The 16,740-nt window shown below is 44.9% G+C and overlaps 1 protein-coding gene across 5 annotated transcripts in view; it reads left to right on the forward strand.

Moving 5' to 3' along the window:
* The window catches only part of LOC109869661 (agrin), a 537,476-nt gene that overhangs the window by 227,467 nt on the left and 293,269 nt on the right, over positions 1 to 16,740 (forward strand). For 3 of the 5 annotated variants that reach the window (XM_031803590.1, XM_031803591.1, XM_031803593.1), the window contains one exon: positions 7,026 to 7,064. In XM_031803590.1, coding sequence (XP_031659450.1) covers positions 7,026 to 7,064 — 39 coding nt within the window. Of the gene's footprint in view, positions 1 to 2,751; positions 4,830 to 7,025; positions 7,065 to 16,740 lie in introns of those variants that run through there. The other 2 variants (XM_031803592.1, XM_031803594.1) reach the window with 1 other exon arrangement.

Genomic DNA, 16,740 nt, shown 5'->3' on the forward strand with positions numbered 1-16,740 from the left:
AACTTGTGTCCCAGTGTCTGTCGGAAAGCAGACTGAACCAGGTCTCCACTAGGATTTTGCCTGTCCTTAGCTCTATTTAGATTATTTTTATCATAAACTCCCTAGTACTTGCCGATGACAAGCATGCCCATAACATGATGCAGCCACCACCATGCTTGATAATATGAAGCGTGATGTGTTGTTGCATTTGTCCCAAACATAACGCTTTGTATTCAGCACATAGTTAATTTCTTTGCCATTTTTTGGCAGTTTTACTTTAGTGCCTTATTGCAAACAGAAGGCATGTTTTGGAATATTTTTTATCTGTACAGGCTTCCTGTACAGTATTGCGGAGTACAGTCCCTTGCGAAAGTATTCGGCCCCCTTGAACTTTGCGCTACAGCAAAAGGTGGCGCTACAAAGTATTAACTTAAGGGGGCTGAATAATTTTGCATGCCCAATTTTTCAGTTTTTGATTTGTTAAAAAAGTTTGAAATATCCAATAAATGTCGTTCCACTTCATGATTGTGTCCCACTTGTTGTTGATTCTTCACAAAAAAATACAGTTTTATATCTTTATGTTTGAAGCCTGAAATGTGGCAAAAGGTCACAAAGTTCAAGAGGGCCGAATACTTTCGCAAGGCACTGTAACTACAATGTTGTTGATCCATCCTCAGTTTTTCCTAACACAACCATTAAACTCTGTAACTATTTTAAAGTCTCCATTGGCCTCATGGTGGAATCCCTGAGCGGTTTCCTTCCTCTCCGGCAATAGAGTTAGAAAGGACACCTTTATCATTGTAGTGAGTGGGTATATTGATACACCATCCAAAGTGTAATTAATAATTAATATCTCACCATGCTCAAAGCAATTTTCAGTGTCAGTTTTTTTTTAGATTTACCCATCTTCCAAAAGGTAAGCTTCTTTGCAAGGCTTTGGAAAACCAACCTGGTCTTTTTCATACATGTTTTAAATTATTGTGAGTCCATGCAACTTGTTAAGCACAATTTTACTCCTGAACTTATTTAGGCTTGCCATAACAAAGGGATTGAATACTTATTGACTCAAGACATTCAGCTTTTCATTTTAAATGAATTAGTAGACATTTTGAAAACATAATTCCACTTTGGCATTATGGGGTATTGTGTGTAGGCCAGTGACAGAACATCTACATTTAATCCATTTAAATTTGGGCTGTAACACAACAAAAGGGTGTCAATACTTTGTGAAGTCACTGTACCTCCTCTTGATTGGCCCATCAGCATGTTAAATATGGGGTCAGTCCAACTCCTTTGGCTCCTTAATGGAGTCATTTCAAAGCTCTCTGACATCGATGTTAACCTTTTGCAATATCAGCATAAAAAATTGATCAGAGATGAGCTTTGATGTGAACTGAGGATTTTATTTGGGTCGTGTTGGCTCGACAGTGAGTGGATCCGAAGAGCAACGGCTCAGTGGCGCCCTCTACTGAATGGATTCCACATGGTTTAGGTTCTGTAGATCACTGCAGGAAGATCATTTGATTGCCCCTTTCTGTACCACGTCTAAGAGAGAGGGGGAGAGAGAGAAAGAGATAGAGGTTGTTTTTCTTTTTCCCAGTCCATCACTCAGCCTTGATGTGCAATGGAAGAGGGCTCAAGCAGACCTCTGGGCTGAAGTAACCTACCTGGCTACGGTGTCATGTTGCTCGCGAGGGCAGAGCTGACAGGGACCTGGGTGACCCTGTGTTCTCTGGGAGGTTACCTCCAGACTGCAGGACCAGAGCAGATCCCCACCACGTCTGTATGTGTGAGTGTATGTCAGAGAGAGACTGAAATAAATGCACAGTGTGTGTGTGTGTGTGTGTGTGTTTGAGAGAGAGAGAAATGTGTCTGGTTCGTGTTTGTTTGTAGGTGTGGCACAATGAGATAGTTTGCTCTTGCCTTTTCTGTATAACTGCAGTTACTTTATGCATCAGTGTGCGTGTGTCTACGCATGTCTGCGTGTGTGTGCGCATTCATTCATGTCTATGCATTGTGTGTGTGTGTGTGGGGTATTGATCGGGTGAAAGAGAGTGAGTGAAAGAACATAAATATTTGATATATGCCGCCTTGCATCTGTGTTGCTCCGATGATCACTTGCTATTGTGTTGGTGTAAGTAGATATTGACGTATGGGGGTGTTTCAAAACAAGGCGGAACCGCCCCACGATTTTGACCTCATAAGTGTCTGAACAGAAATGTAAATAGTTCTTTAAAAAAGCACATCAAATTACAGGATTTAAGTCCAAATTTGTTCTCCTCAGATCAGTCGCCAGACCTGCGGGATATTCAGTTGTCTGTTATTTATCGTGGGGGAAAGGGGAACAAACACGTGGCACGATGGCATGAGCGAGGCAAACAAAAATCAACAGTTTGAATATGTTTTTAATTGAATATGGGCTTATTCATGTGAAGTGTATAGGCGGGGTTCTACAAAGGCACATTGCCAGAAGATTAGCTTTTGATTCCCCCTTGGTTTAGTAATTCACGTCATTAAATTACACGTTTTTTTGTGTGTCAGAAACCTTTCAGTTGACTTTGACTTTGACGGGAGTTTCTTTCTCATTCGGATTAAACGATGGTGTTCGCATCTTTGACACCAATCCCTCTAGTTGTATTATTTATTTCACTGTTGCTGCCCTCCACCCCAACAGGACTCAAGTATTCCCTGAAGCTTTTATTTTCCCTCATCTTTCCCCTTCTCCCTCCCCTCTTTGTTAGAGACAGACCCTCTCTTTCACTCCCCCTCTCCTCGCCACGCTGTCTTTTCGTCAGAGCTGAGGCAGGCAGGGAGAAGCACTGCTCCGAATAGTGACGGTGATCAAGAGACGACACACTCAGCCGCTGTTGTAAAATGCAAGAGGTGGACCAAGTGTCAGGCGCCAACGCTCGCCTTCTCTTTCATCTCTCACTCTATCGCTCTCCCGCTCTGCTCTGGTTGTCTCTATCTGCAGCCCGCTGGCTGGCTTCTCTCTCTCTCGCTCGTTGGCTGGGGCTTGGCTGGCCGAGCAGCGAAGTGTATTGACACAGTGGACTACCTGCTGCCTGGGGACTGTGTGCGCTGTGAGTACTCTATAAATACGCGGAGCTCCAAGTTGTTGTTTTGGCTGCCAGTGAATGGCCTTGTCCCTCGGAGGAACAACTTGAAGGTGAGCGTCAGGAACCGGGAGTAGCTTCTGGAAGAGGAACAGCCAGGAGGAATGGATGCTTGAGAAAAGACCGAGATTGAGCCAGCTTCTCCTCAATGAAAAATGTGTGAATAAGCAACAGTTTTTCAGAAAAGGAGAAAAACAAGTCACACTCTCGGACAGAGGGAAGTAACAAGAGCCCCCCCCCCCCATTTTATTTTTGGGTGAATATGCCATTGTGTGGACACAAAGAAAGATAGAGAAACACAGTCTTCAGTGATTCTGTTAATGTCTTAACAGTCTTTTTCTCTCTTTTTCTCTCTCTGTTTCTTTGTGTTTATTTTTCTCCAGTTAGTGTCGGCTGTGGCTTGTCACTTCTGTATAGCCGGTCTCTGGTGGAACAGCGCAAAAGGAGAAGACGACTTGCGCTAAGGGACAGAGAAGGGGCACGTAAATAGTTTCCCTCCCAACTTCCCGCCACTCTCTAAACATTTTTCTGACCTGCTTTCTCCGGACCCCAGGGGTGGCCCCCAAATGCGAGTGGCAAGGGAGCCATACTGTTTTGAAACCAGGAAAGGGGGTAGTGGAAAAAAATATCCCCCTTCACACTCCTGAGAGCATATGGTTTAGCGAGTGGTGGGCAGCTGCTTACTAGCCACCCGCTAATTACGCTAGCGCGACAACAGGGGCAGCTCTGTGCTCGGAGGAGACAGTCGTGTTATTGCTGGCTTTATTTTGGTGCTGACTGGAGCTATACGGAACAATAAGCTTGCGGGCACAAAGAATACAAAGAAGCAGTTGTTCTTGTTTTACTTGTAGCGTTTTGTAAGGAAAAGAAAAGGAGGCTGCTAATGAATGTCTTTACAGCTTCAGAGCTGCCGGAGCTCTAGCCCCAAGGCTCCCAGTTTATCAGCCACAGGAGGCTGAAGGAAGATGCTCCCCGCCTACTCTTGACGAATACTGTGGAAGCGCAGTGGTGCCTGGTTCATTTTGTCTTGAGGGCTGCCGGGAGACCAGTGGGAAGTGGAATTGTTGACCAAGGCGGTGAAGAGATCAAGGAGGCTCCTTACTGTGGAATTACTTTACTTGAATTACTTTAACTTTCAGGTGCACATACGTGTGGTTGGTTCACACATACACGTTCATACTGTATGTTTCCTCACTCCCCACACATACAATCTGTCGTGGTCCCCTTCCAGTGCTTGGATTAAAATGGAGGTAGTGTGGGCAGGTGGGGGGCTGTAGGAGCGGAGGCCCAGACCCGTCTGTCCTCTTCCCACAAATGGATGTTATTAGTTTCCTAAATTAGTTGCCTGGAAACCTCTAAAAGCTTCTGGCCGTGTCTTTCTGAAAGCAACTGCAACTCCCTCCCCACGGTGGAACACAGCTTGAGTCAGAGCTGAATCTACCAGCCATTACCCAGCCTATCATTCTCTCCTCCTCTAGCCTTGTTTCGCGTGTCATCTTTATTCCGTGGTTCTTCATCTCCCACCCCGTTACCCGCACCTCCCCGTTGGGGACGCACTCTGGAAGTGGAGTATGACCAGCTGCCATTACCCCACGCCGCCCCCAGAGCGGGACCGGATGTACCAACACAAGGTGTCCCTGGTGGTGCGCTACTTTATGATCCCCTGTAACATATGTCTCATCCTGCTGGCCACCTCCACGCTGGGCTTCGCCGTGCTGCTCTTCCTCAACAACTGTACGTCCACCAATACTACTACTACTACTACACACACACACACACACACACACACACACACACACACACACACACACACACACACACACACACACACACACACACACACACACACACACCATGCTACAACGTACTCCCTTGGTCTCTCTGTAGCCAGCATGTGTCTGTGTGTCTTGTTCAATAGTGTGAAGGCTTTTAGTATACTTGGGGGAATGCTGAATGAGTATGCAAGCATGGCTTTTGGTAAAGTAATGGGTCAGTAGGATGTCGCTTATTTGACATAGACTATACAACACCATAGAGTGTCTGAAGTCTCTACCTTAAGATATGAAAGACTGGTCCACTTGACCTCTGCCGGCGTATCTGAAAGGCTGAGGCTGAATGAAGTGTGTGTGTGGGGGGGATCTCTCAGCTGCTAAAAGTCAGCTTTCCTTCAATGCACAGCCCAAGCAGCCTTCCTTTTTAGTCCTTTCTCTCCCCAAAGCCTTTGGCATTAACTTTGAACTGTGGGATAAAGTAGCCAGATGAAATGACTTTGGACGAGAGAGAAAGCTCTTGGCATGGACAATGTCCCCACTTGGAGTGGTTATCGGCCTAAATTGAAAATGGTCTGGTGGTGAATTAGCTTCTTTCTGTGCTTTGCCTGGTGGCTGGTAGATGAGCAGCAACATTACCATTAAGCGACACTAGAGTGACGTTTTGGAGAGCGAGTGTGTTTGCGGGTGACATATTGTCTGTAAGTTGTAGAATGGGGACTGTCTGTCTTCGAAGTTACACTTAATTGGTTTGTGTTTTACCTGAATGACAGTTTTCAGTAAAGTCTTCAAAGCTTTATATCAATGAGTGTTAATTGGCTCTGTGCAACGGGATTAAAATAGGAACAGCCCAGTATCACTGGAGTCCCAATTTGTTTTCAGACACCCACATAGGTGTTCCACCACAGTACCTGACGTATGGCATTTTCAGCACTGCTTTATTCAGTGTCATGTGCATTAGACATTCCAGGCTATTTCTGAGTACTAGAATCCTGTGTCAGATGTGTTGTCTGAGCAGAAGGTTCAAGACGAATCAACACCCAGTCAAATACAGTTTAACGCTGAAGGCATTTAACACTGTCGAGAGTATAATTCAAATAGAATAATGCATTAGATCTTGATTAAAGGGGCAGTTCAGTTAAGTCATTTCCTGTTCTTTGCTTGATATTTCCATACTATGAGGTCCAAATAACACTCTGAAATTGTGAAAGAGCTGTTTGTAAAAAATGCCCGGAGTTTCAACCTGTTCAGGTGTGATTGGAGTTTTTGGCCCAGATCATGACATCACAATCTGATCTGAATTTTCTAACCAATGAACATTCATTGTTTATTTACATATGTATCCTTCTACTTTTAAATGGGTATGCGGAGTCTAGACGATCCTATACGTCAATCAAGGCTGTGTATGTAAATATGTAATCATTTGTATCGACACCCACACACACAATCAGACGGAGCATTTCAATGGCACAAGGAGGCTGAGGGAAAGAAATAAAAAATAATACACTTTGAGTTATTTTCATGAAATAAATACACACAATTCAATTTCAGTTCAGAAAGTATGCCAAATTCCAGTTCAACATGTTTCTCAGTGAAGACAATTGGAATTTGAATTTCAGTGTAAATCCTGAATTGACTGGAGTTGAAATAGAAATGACCCCAACCCTGGTACTATTTGACTATAACAGTACATAACACATGCATTGTTGCAGCAGGACCATGTATAAGGGAGAAGACAATTAGCTAACTCACCGATTTGGAAAGAAAAACCCCACATGGGGGTGGGATGGGATCCAATCTTTTCTGCTGTGTAGAGGTTGTCCTCTTCAATGGATATTTCATTCATCATATGCCTATTTGAGCTATTTCTTTTAAATGTATTCGTGAAAAGGGTTACTAGGATAATAATGAAAAAAAACCTGAGTATGTTTCTTCATAAAATACCAATTATTATTGTTCATTCTGGTGAGCTCTATTGGACCTCTCGTCACTCAGATACTCAGATGAAAACCTGTTCGATAAACCCAAGCCAGAGGAGTATCATCTCTGCTCTTTTTTGGAGCAACTCAATTACTGTGGCTCACCCCATGGGAAAGTCCTTCAGTCTTCCCTTAACTAAAAAACCCTTTCTAACTCCCTCTCTCTCTTTTATCTCCTCCAGACAAACCTGTTCACTTCACACCAGCCCAGCCTCCTGACGGTAAGTCCTCTGGGAATTCTCTCACTAACATTACCCTACCTTCACCGGCTGATCACATCGTTTTGGCTCCCCTACCAATAATGACTTCACTTCTCTCTGGCTTTGAAGCGAGCTTCTTCACCTCTCTGAAGGCTGATGCTTTCAGTTTGGACCACCACCACCGTAGCCACGGAGACACGTCACCGCTTCTGGTCTTTGATAACTGAATGTGTCTCTTACCTGCTAGACTAGAGTGTTTCCAGCCTCATGACTCAGTAATACTAGTAGTTCTTCCTTCTTCCCCATTCAAAACCTCACTCCTCTCCTCCCGTTAGCTGTTGCCAAATGTAGGCCAGGGACACACGGAGGTTCCAGTTGTTCCACTACGCCCAGTCCTGATATACGCCTCGCTTTCCGGCCTAATTCCACAGATGGGAATCTCTATGCAGGGCTATTGTTTCAGTTGTTTGCTGGGCGTGCTACGAGAGCCATTCATTTATTGGCAAATGGCGGATCTCCACACTCTTTAATTGGAGGGAAACAGCTGGTTTCTAGCTCCGTCATGAATATTTAGGGTGGCAGGTAGCCTAGCAGTTAATGTCATTGGGCCAGTAACCGAAAGGTCGCTGGTTTAAGTCCCCGAGCCGACTAGGTGATAAATCTGCCTGTGCCATTGAGCAAGGCACTTAACCATAATTGCTCTTGTTAGTTGCTCTGGATAACTGATGTAAATGCTACAAGCTCGTGAAACACTGTTTGGTACAGACCAGTGGACTCCTGGAAGTGCTGAGATGTGTAGCTTTACACACAGTGTAGGGGCTACAAAGCCAAAGGTTGGCTCATGATCCAAGCCTCTATCTACAGAAGCTGTGAATAAAAGCACTGCTGGGGGCTAGACAAATCTGTCCAATAATTGCTCAATCACTAGCTTCAGACGTTGGCCATTGGCAAAAGCTGTTTGTGAGAAAGGGAGCTGTTGTGTTAAGATGTATCACTTTATAGCGGCTTTAGACAACAGATATGATTGTCTCGCTGAGCCATGACAATTACTTTTGTCGATGTGAAATAGTGTCCGCGGTAAACGCCTGCTGAGTAATTGAGCTTGATTGAAGCGTTTCTCAACTTCGCCTCACCTTAATACCTGTTGAGAGGAGAGAGATGTCTCCGGTTTTCCCTCCATCAAAAGCGAGATGCTCCAAAGGTCCAGTCACGCAGCATCATGAACCGCCGCAGATATTTGTTTACTTTTTAATGACACACGAGATTGCTTCGACAAGTGATTTCGCTTTCTAGGAGAAGAGCTTTCGTGTCACCGAGCCAAGTTAAGTATGTGCGGGTGAGAAACTGAGGGCAGTCAAGTGAGGCAATGCATCTTTCCCCCTCCCTCTGCATTTTCCCTCAGAAAACGGTGGTTCTTATCGATCGCCGCCGCGCTCATATGGAAGTTTTGGCTTGTCTGAAGGGCGCAGTTTGTTTCTGCACTAGTCAAGCGTTTAAAAGGCTCTGCTGCCAGCCTTAATTACATTTCCAATAGTTGTGTAGGCTCTCAGTCAGCGGCAAAGGATTGTTTTTATGGAAACATAAAGGAGCAGCAGTAGCCGTCTGTGGTCTTCAGTTGGCTCTGAGGGACACAGTGTCTGTGGGTCATTTAGTTTCTGGTGAGAATAGTGGGCCAATTAGAGATGGCCCTAATACACTAGCCACTCTCACATTACTTGCTGAATGTTGTCCTGTGGGGACACGGTGGTAGATGCTCCAGATCCAAGGCTTGAATGTAGCTCCACCATTAGTCAAATCTGTTCTACAGAAGGGGGCCATTCCACTGAACTTGTCCTGAGATCCAAGGCTTGTACAGTTGGGAGAACGTATATTTGATACACTGCCAATTTTGTAGGGTTTCCCTACTTACAAAGCATGTAGAGGTCTGTAATTTTTATCATAGGTACACTTCAACTGTGAGAGACGGAATCTAAAACAAAAATCCAGAAAATCACATTGTTTGATTTTTAAGTAATTCATTTGCATTATATTGCATGACATAAGTATTTGATACATCAGAAAAGCAGAACTTAATATTTGGCACAGAAACCTTTGTTTGCAATTACAGAGATCATACATTTCCTGTAGTTCTTGACCAGGTTTGCACACACTGCAGCGGGGATTTTGGCCCACTCCTCCATATAGACCTTCTCCAGATCCTTCAGGTTTCGGGGCTGTCGCTGGGCAATACGGACTTTCAGCTCCCTCCAAAGATGTTCTATTGGGTTCAGGTCTGGAGACTGGCTAGGCCACTCCAGGACCTTGAGATGCTTGTTACGGAGCCACTCCTTAGTTGCCCTGGCTGTGTGTTTCGGGTTGTTTACCCATCTTCAATGCTCTTACTGAGGGAAGGAGGTTGTTGGCCAAAGTCTCGCGATACATGGCCCCATCCATCCTCCCCTCAATACGGTGCAGTCGTCCTGTCCCCTTTGCAGAAAAGCATCCCCAAAGAATGATGTTTCCACCTCCATGCTTCACAGTTCAAATCAAATCAAATCAAATTTATGTATATAGCCCTTCGTACATCAGCTGATATCTCAAAGTGCTGTACAGAAACCCAGCCTAAAACCCCAAACAGCAAGCAATGCAGGTGTAGAAGCACGGTGGCTAGGAAAAACTCCCTAGAAAGGCCAATACCTAGGAAGAAACCTAGAGAGGAACCAGGCTATGTGGGGTGGCCAGTCCTCTTCTGGCTGTGCCGGGTGGAGATTATAACAGAACATGGCCAAGATGTTCAAATGTTCATAAATGACCAGCATGGTCGAATAATAATAAGGCAGAACAGTTGAAACTGGAGCAGCAGCACAGTCAGGTGGAAGTTGAAACTGGAGCAGCAGCATGGCCAGGTGGACTGGGGACAGCAAGGAGTCATCATGTCAGGTAGTCCTGGGGCATGGTCCTAGGGCTCAGGTCAGTTGAAACTGGAACAGCAGCATGGCCAGGTGGACTGGGGACAGCAAGGAGTCATCATGTCAGGTAGTCCTGGGGCATGGTCCTAGGGCTCAGGTCCTCCGAGAGAGAGAGAAAGAAAGAGAGAAGGAGAGAATTAGAGAACGCACACTTAGATTCACACAGGACACCGAATAGGACAGGAGAAGTACTCCAGATATAACAAACTGACCCCAGCCCCCCGACACATAAACTACTGCAGCATAAATACTGGAGGCTGAGACAGGAGGGGTCAGGAGACACTGTGGCCCCATCCGAGGACACCCCCGGACAGGGCCAAACAGGAAGGATATAACCCCACCCACTTTGCCAAAGCACAGCCCCCACACCACTAGAGGGATATCTTCAACCACCAACTTACCATCCTGAGACAAGGCTGAGTATAGCCCACAAAGATCTCCGCCACGGCACAACCCAAGGGGGGGACGCCAACCCAGACAGGATGACCACAACAGTGAATCAACCCACTCAGGTGACGCACCCCCTCCAGGGACGGCATGAGAGAGCCCCAGCAAGCCAGTGACTCAGCCCCTGAGGCAGAGAATCCCAGTGGAAAGAGGGGAACCGGCCAGGCAGAGACAGCAAGGGCGGTTCGTTGCTCCAGAGCCTTTCCGTTCACCTTCCCACTCCTGGGCCAGACTACACTCAATCATATGACGCACTGAAGAGATGAGTCTTCAGTAAAAACTTAAAGGTTGAGACCGAGTTTGCGTCTCTGACATGGGTAGGCAGACCCATGTTGGGATGGTATTCTTGGGGTTGTACTCATCCTTCTTCCTCCAAACACGGCAGGTGGAGTCTCATCAGAACACATTACCTTCTCCCATTCCTCCTCTGGATCATCCAGATGGTCATTGGCAAACTTCAGATGTGCCTGGACATGCGCTGGCTTGAGCAGGGGGACCTTGCGTGCGCTGCAGGATTTTAATCCATGACGGCGTAGTGTGTTACTAATGGATTTCTTTGAGACTGTGGTCCCAGCTCTCTTCAGGTCATTGACCAGGTCCTGCCGTGTAGTTCTGGGCTGATCCCTCACCTTCCTCATGATCATTGATGCCCTAAGATCTTGCATGGAGCCCCAGACCGAGGAGGGTGATTGACCGTCATCTTGAACTTCTTCCATTTTCTAATAATTGCGCCAACAGTTGTTGCTTTCTCACCAAGCTGCTTGCCTATTGTCCAGTAGCCCATCCCAGCCTTGTGCAGCTCTACAATTTTAACCCTGATGTCCTTACACAGCTCTCTGGTCTTGGCCATTGTGGAGAGGTTGGAGTCTGTTTGATTGAGTGTGTGGACAGGTGTCTTTTATACAGGTAACGAGTTCAAACAGGTGCAGTTAATACAGGTAATGAGTGGAGAACAGGAGGGCTTCTTAAAGAAAAACTAACAGGTCTGTGAGAGCTGGAATTCTTACTGGTTGGTAGGTGATCAAATACTTATGTCATGCAAAAATCATACAATGTGATTTTCTGGATTCTGTCTCTCACAGTTGAAGTGTACCTATGATAAAAATTACAGACCTCTACATGCTTTGTAAGTAGGAAAACCTGCAAAATCGGCAGTGTATCAAATACTTGTTCTCCCCACTGTATGTAGTTCCACCATTAGTCAAATCTGTTCTACAGAAGGGGGCCATTCCACTGAACTTGTCCTCAGTTCCAAGGTCACACTCCCACATAATTAATTAACCAAAATCAGAGTGAAGATATTGAAGATTTTTTTTAAATATGTGACGATTTCTCCTAGTTAGTGAGGAGAGATGGAGAGGTGTTTTTCTACTGGTAGATCAGAACTAGAAAGCCTATAGAAGGCCACTGAGGTTCTGCTGTCGTTGCATCGGATGTCGAGAGCAGTTGCACAGTATTTATGGAGCCCACCACCTACAGTTAGACAGCAGAACCTACCCAATAAATGAGTGCTCATCACCAGTCGAAAAGTGAGTCACAAAGCACCCTTTAATTAGTCTCTCTCTGCTGCAGCTCAAAGCGCTCGGTACACAATAATTAGTGCCTGTCGTCTCCAGATAATAACAAGACAGTTGTGACCCAGCCACAGAGAGCCTCAGTCCGTCGCTCGACGTAGACCAACACGGGTTGGACTTTGGGGAAGGGTCTATTGCATAGAGCTGCGGTTAGCTAGCCAAGGTTGTCAGTGTCATGTTTGCATATTGTATACACACACACTTCTCTGGCTCTCTGCCTTGGTCTATGCTATTTTTTCCTATTCAACGTGTTGTAAGGTTCCTATTTGACATTCCGATTGCTATAATGGCATATTATATGTTGTTAATATGATTATGATATTACTATTATATTTGATATTATGGCTTTCAAGCCAGTGACTCAAGCAAGAAGAGCACCAATTGGTTGGGTGGCATTTGTCTTGTCACCTCTTGTCAGTGAACTCTCAAGTGAAGTGATGACCAACAGGTGACAGAGCGGTCTACTCTCCCTCAAACAAAATGTATCTGGACGAAATTGGGCCACAAAGACAAAAAACAAGAACACCAAATGGGAAACCTGAGCTACCTACAGTCTGGATTCATCTAGCTAGCTGTCTCCCACACACCTCTCCTGGCAGTAATGAATACACCAGCTGTGAATCCTTCAATTTGCCGTTTGTCACCGAGAGTGTCCCCTGGAGGATACTCTACCAGCAGACATGGGTGTTTGAGTTGAAAAGTGATTTGATCGAGGACTGAGAGGGTTTCTGCAACGAAGGTGATTGTAGGATTACTTACCCTCATCCCAGAACACTTCTGCCTCTCAAAAGATGTGACAAAACTTTCTCTGTAGCAGTTTCGAAAGATCCCCATCCCCTCCCCTATGTCCACAAACTCCACTTTGATGAAAAACTGAGGAGAAAAAAAACAGTTGAAGCTTTCCCTGTGTTCTTGACAGTACGCCTCACTCAGAGAGGCATAGAGGCAGAATTCATTATTACAGTTGCCTATTTTTACTTAAATCTTCTCGTGTCTTAGATTTATCACAAAGAGGCCACACATCAACCTCATCTTTTTTGGGGTGGGATACTGCGGATGGGGTCATATCAAGATATCAAAGGACTATAAACGCTCCTCTATACCCCGGATTATAATTTTGTTCAGTGAGAAACGAGATTGGCTTGTCATTCCTAGCCCTCGACGAGAAGCATCAGCGTGTTTTTTTGCCTTGACGTTATCAGGGCAAAGTTTGTTGACCTCCAAAAGTATACAGACGCATCCACCCAAACCTGTACTCTCTGTACCTCTCTCCCCCGGAAAGTCTGTCGCTCTTCTGTACTTCTGTGGAGTCAGCAGACGCTTGCATAAACATCTTTCCGTATACACAGCAGAGCTCGACTGGAAGCGATTTTCGGCAACCAGGAGGAACAAATCAGGTGAGTTTTGACATCTCCCCCCGTCATCAGCCATCAGACTCTCTGACAAGGCTCCCACTCAGCCTCACTGAGCAGAGGTGTGATGCGCCGCCGAGTATTGATTTGCGCTCTGAGAAAGGAGAGACAGAAATATATGTGGGTCAAAAGGAACATGCCTAGACTGGCAGGGATTCACCCCGCTGAGCCGATTTGTTCCTGATTCCTTGGCCAACAGTAATTGTTGATACTGGCAGCGGGGGCATTTTGACATGCCCAGACATGTCGGCCCGATCAAGCTTGCCTTGCCCTCGCGAAACCCCCACGAACAGCCAGTGTATGAAGGTGTTGTAGCATGTCAGAGAGTGGGTAGATCAACTCCTGAGGATGATGGGGTTGGATTTCTGGACAACAGACATCTAGCCTATCCCTGTCATACCTGAAGTCTGAAATACAGTCAGGTTCATAATTGTTGGCACCCTTGATAAAGATTAGCAAAAAATACAGAGCTATATTTTCAAAGAAATGGGAAAACTGTATTCTTTTATCCTTATTTTTATTTATTTATTTCACCTTTATTTAACCAGGTAGGCAAGTTAAGAACAAGTGCGACTGGGCCAAGATAAATCAAAGCAGTTCGACACATACAACAACACAGAGTTACACATGGAGTAAAACAAACATACAGTCAATAATACAGTATAAAAATAAGTCTATATAATATGTGAGCAAATGAGGTGAGATAAGGGAGGTAAAGGCAAAAAAAAGGCCATGGTGGCAAAGTAAATACAATATAGCAAGTAAAATACTGGAATGGTAGATTTGCAGTGGAACAATGTGCAAAGTAGAAATAAATATAATGGGGTGCAAAGGAGCAAAATAAATAAATAAATACAGTAGGGGAAGAGGGAGTTGTTTGGGCTAAATTATAGGTGGGCTATGTACAGGTGCAGTAATCTGAGGAGACTTTACCTAGCAGGGTCTTGTAGATGAGCTGGAGCCAGTGGGTTTGGCGACGAGTATTAAGGGCCAGCCAACGAGAGCATACAGGTCACAGTGGTGAGTAGTATATGGGGCTTTGGTGACAAAACGGATGGCACTGTGATAGACTGCATCCAATTTATCGAGTAGGGTATTGGAGGCTATTTTGTAAATTACATCGCCGAAGTCGAGGATCGGTAAGATGGTCAGTTTTACGAGAGTATGTTTGGCAGCATGAGAGAAGGATGCTTTGTTGTGAAATAGGAAGCCAATTCTAGATTTAACTTTGGATTGAAGATGCTTGATGTGAGTCTGGAAGGAGAGTTTACAGTCTAACCAGACTGTAACCAGACCGTAACCAGACCTAGGTATTTGTAGTTGTCCACATATTCTAAGTCACTTATACAGAGAAAGAGATTTTCAGTGGTATAAAGTACTACTTAGGTAGTGTTTTGGCTCTGTACTTTACTATTTATATTTTTGGCTCCTTTTACTTAAATACATTCCTTAACAAAATAATGACCTTTTTACTCCATACATTTTCCCTGACACCCAAAGTACTTGTTACATTTTAACAGGAAAATGGTCCAATTCACACACTTATCAAGAGAACATCCCTGGTGATCCCTACTGCCTCTGATCTAGTGAACTCACTAACCTATGTCTGAGTGTCAATTTAAAAAATAAAAGACAATTATGCTGTCCGTTTTGCTTAATATAAGGAACTTGAAATGATTTATACTTTTACTTTTAATACTTAAGTATATTTAAAACCAAGTACTTTGACTTTTACTCAAGTAGTATTTTACTGGGTGACTTCACTTTTACTTGAGTCATTTTCTATGAATGTGTCTTTACTTTACAAGTAATAAAAAAAAGATGTGGGTCAAAATGATTAGCACCCCTATTTTCAATACTATAGCACCCTCCCCTTGCAAGGATAACTACACTGAGCCTTTTTCTAAAATGGTGTATGAGTTAGAGAACTGTGGGAGGCATCTTAGACCATTCATTCATACAGAACCTTTCCAGATCCTTGATATCCTTCATATGCACTTATGGACTGCCCTCTTCAATTAAAACCACAGATTTTCAATAGGGTCCAGAGGCTGAGATGGCCTTTGCAAAATGTAGATTTTGTGGTCAATTAGTGTCACGACTTCTGCCGAAATCGTTGCCTCTCCTTGTTCGGGCGGTGCTCGGCGGTCGACGTCACCGGTCTTCTAGCCATCATTGATCCATTTTTCATTTTCCATTGGTTTTGTCTTGTCTTCCCACACACCTGTTTTCAATCCCATTCATTACCTGTTGTGTATTTAACCCTCTGTTTCCCCTCATGTCTTTGTCAGAGATTGTTTGTTGTCAGTGTTGTGTTTGTTGTATAGGTGTGCGACGGGTCCTCGTACCCATGTTTGTTAATATTCTGTTCTTATTAGTGTTATGGAGCATGTTACGTGGACATTCATTAAAAGACTCAATTTTACACTCCGTTTGACTCTCCTGCGCCTGACTTCCCTGCCACCTATACACACGACTCTGACAATTACGTTGGGGCTATTGTTTTGCTGGAAGATCCACTTGCGGCCAAGTGTCAGCCTCCTGGCAGAGAAAACCAGGTTTTGGCAAAAAAGTCCTGGTAGCCTACTTGGTAATGTTCATGGTTCAATTAACCTTAACAAGGGCCCCAGGACCAGTGGAAGCAAAAGAGCCCCATAACCTTAACAAGGGCCCCAGGACCAGTGGAAGCAAAATAGCCCCATAACCTTAACAAGAGCCCCAGGACCAGTGGAAGCAAAAGAGCCCCATAACCTTAACAAGGGCCCCAGGACCAGTGGAAGCAAAATAGCCCCATAACCTTAACAAGGGCCCCAGGACCAGTGGAAGCAAAATAGCCCCATAACCTTAACAAGGGCCCCAGGACCAGTGGAAGCAAAATAGCCCCATAACCTTAACAAGGGCCCCAGGACCAGTGGAAGCAAAAGAGCCCCATAACCTTAACAAGGGCCCCAGGACCAGTGGAAGCAAAATAGCCCCATAACATCAAAGATCCCCCACCCTATTTCACCATAGGTATGAATGGAGTACCTCATTTTCTGCATATGTTGTTCAATGCCAAACCCACCACTGGTGTGCATGGCTAAACAGCTCTATTTCAGGTCATCTGACCACAGCCCCGGTTCCAATCCAAGTGCCAGTGCCGTTTATCCCGGCGGTGCTATCTATGGTCAGATGAAATGAAAATAGAGCTCTTTGGCCAGGAGGCTGACACTTGGCAGCAATGATCCAGCAAGACAATAACATAGGGATGCAACGATTCACCGATACTCATCGGTGCAGGTTCAAATGTTTAAGATATGAGTGCATCAGTCTGTGG

Source organism: Oncorhynchus kisutch, linkage group LG24, assembly GCF_002021735.2.
Source record: "Oncorhynchus kisutch isolate 150728-3 linkage group LG24, Okis_V2, whole genome shotgun sequence".
NCBI lineage: Eukaryota > Metazoa > Chordata > Actinopteri > Salmoniformes > Salmonidae > Oncorhynchus > Oncorhynchus kisutch.